At 58.3% G+C, this 1,782-nt stretch overlaps 1 protein-coding gene across 1 annotated transcript in view; it reads left to right on the plus strand.

Moving 5' to 3' along the window:
• Positions 1-217: 217 nt before the first annotated feature.
• SFT2D1 (SFT2 domain containing 1) overlaps positions 218-1,782 on the plus strand; it is a 7,391-nt gene continuing 5,826 nt past the window's right edge. The window contains exons 1-3 of the mRNA XM_015558394.1: positions 218-402; positions 686-772; positions 1,266-1,348. Coding sequence (XP_015413880.1) covers positions 325-402; positions 686-772; positions 1,266-1,348 — 248 coding nt within the window. The 5' untranslated portion in view covers positions 218-324. The remainder of the gene's footprint in view (positions 403-685; positions 773-1,265; positions 1,349-1,782) is intronic.

Consider the following 1,782-nt stretch of genomic DNA (forward strand, 5'->3'; position numbering starts at 1 on the left):
CTCACGGACCACCAGCTGGCAACGCTGCTCTAGAATAAATTACTGCTCACAAATGGTTTTACTGCTGGTCGGGGAGCCCCCCCGCTCTCCTGAGCTGCTGCAGTGAACCCTTTGCAGTGGAGGCTGTCAGTCAGGTGTGTCTAATGGCAGACACGGCTGCTGGCTGCCCGGGTCCCCATCGCCAGGCGGGCGTGCCCCAGCCTCCGGGCCGTGAGCCGCTGGCGGGAGCTGGTTCCAGAAGGCCGCCCTCTCCAGCCCCTCACTGCCCGCAGGGCACCTCGTCTCAGCGACCTGGACCGACGCTGGGAGGCCGTGTGAGCCCAGATGCCCACGACCCAGCCTCGACATTTGTCAGCAGTGTGCCGTCTCCTTGCTCCTGTCCTCTGCTCTTCCAGTCGCCCAGTATTTTATCACGGACCTTATGCCTTCTGTCCTTCTGTCCCTGTCGGAGGGCTGTACTGTCTCTGACAGGAGCACATCCTGTTAGCACACCTGCCCAGATGCCCGTGGTTCCTCAGGGCCACGCGGTCCCAGACCACCCTGCTTCCCTAACGGCCAGGGGATCCTAACGTTAGACGACACTGCAGCGTGCACAGTGACAGACACCACGCCGGGCTGCGGAACCGGCGTGTGAAGGACCGGGTGGTGGTGCCCCAGCGCGTGCTCTAACCCCCCGCCCTCCCAGGTCCTGGACGCCTCCTCGCTGAGCTTCAGCACCCGGGTGAAGTGGTTCGCCATCTGCTTCGTGAGCGGCATCTTCTTCTCCATCCTCGTGAGTGCGGCGTGGGGTTGCGTGGCCATGTCTGCGTGGGGCCTTGGCCTGGATGCTCTGAGACTGTGATGGGACCTAGCTAGTCGCTTGAAGAAAGGCAGAGATCAGTGCAGAGATGTAGAAGTTAATATTGGGGGGCTGTGGATTATTACTTCCTTAAAGTTAAATAAAATCAAAAGAGCTGCCGAGTCCGTAATTTAGATGTTAGCTCCCTTTTCTCACTCACCATTTAAAAGGCATTTAGGTAGACTGAGGTTTCCCCACATGCATGTATGAAGGAAGTTGTGCGATGGCTCAGGTGTCTGTACTTGTGATAGACCCAAGATTCAAATTAGCAAGTAACCTTGAAACTAACTTTTAAAAATGACACGGGGCTGTATGAGCGCATTTATACTTAAACTCATACTGCCACCGTTTATACCACTGCTCTGGTAGCACGTTTCACGTGAAGCCGTTACCGTGGGAACTGAAGTAACTCTCCGTCTTCACGCAGGGCACTGGCCTGCTGTGGCTTCCCGGGGGCATCAAGCTTTTCGCCGTGTTCTACACCTTCGGGAATATTGCTGCCTTGGCCAGGTATGTGCGGGCGTTCGGCCTCTCAGACGCTTTATCTGCTATCGTTTCCTCCTAATAAACGCCTTCCCAGCGGGACGTATTTCTGTGGCTCTGACACCCGTAAGTTCAGCCACAAAGTCTGTGTTCGTGTGGTGAGTGTGTACTGACTCCTGCTGCGTGCGGTGTGCCAGCTGCCATGAGTGTGCTCCTGGGAGGAAGAGCCAGCCCTGGGGCACCCCTGTGTGCCAGGGACTCTTCTGCCCGTTTAGGAGGTGGCACTGTTACGGCCCCACGTTCCAGCTGGGGATGTGCCTAGTGAGTGATGGGCAGGCTCCCCCAGACAGGGCGCCGGGCCAGTGCCTGCTCTCATGAAGCCTGCGTCCCAGTGAGGGAGCCGGGCCGTGCAAGAAGTCGGGGCAGGGGCATGGAGGCAGGGGGGCGGGGGAGATGCAGGA

Source organism: Myotis davidii, unplaced genomic scaffold (genome assembly GCF_000327345.1).
Source record: "Myotis davidii unplaced genomic scaffold, ASM32734v1 scaffold592, whole genome shotgun sequence".
NCBI classification, from domain to species: Eukaryota; Metazoa; Chordata; class Mammalia; order Chiroptera; family Vespertilionidae; genus Myotis; species Myotis davidii.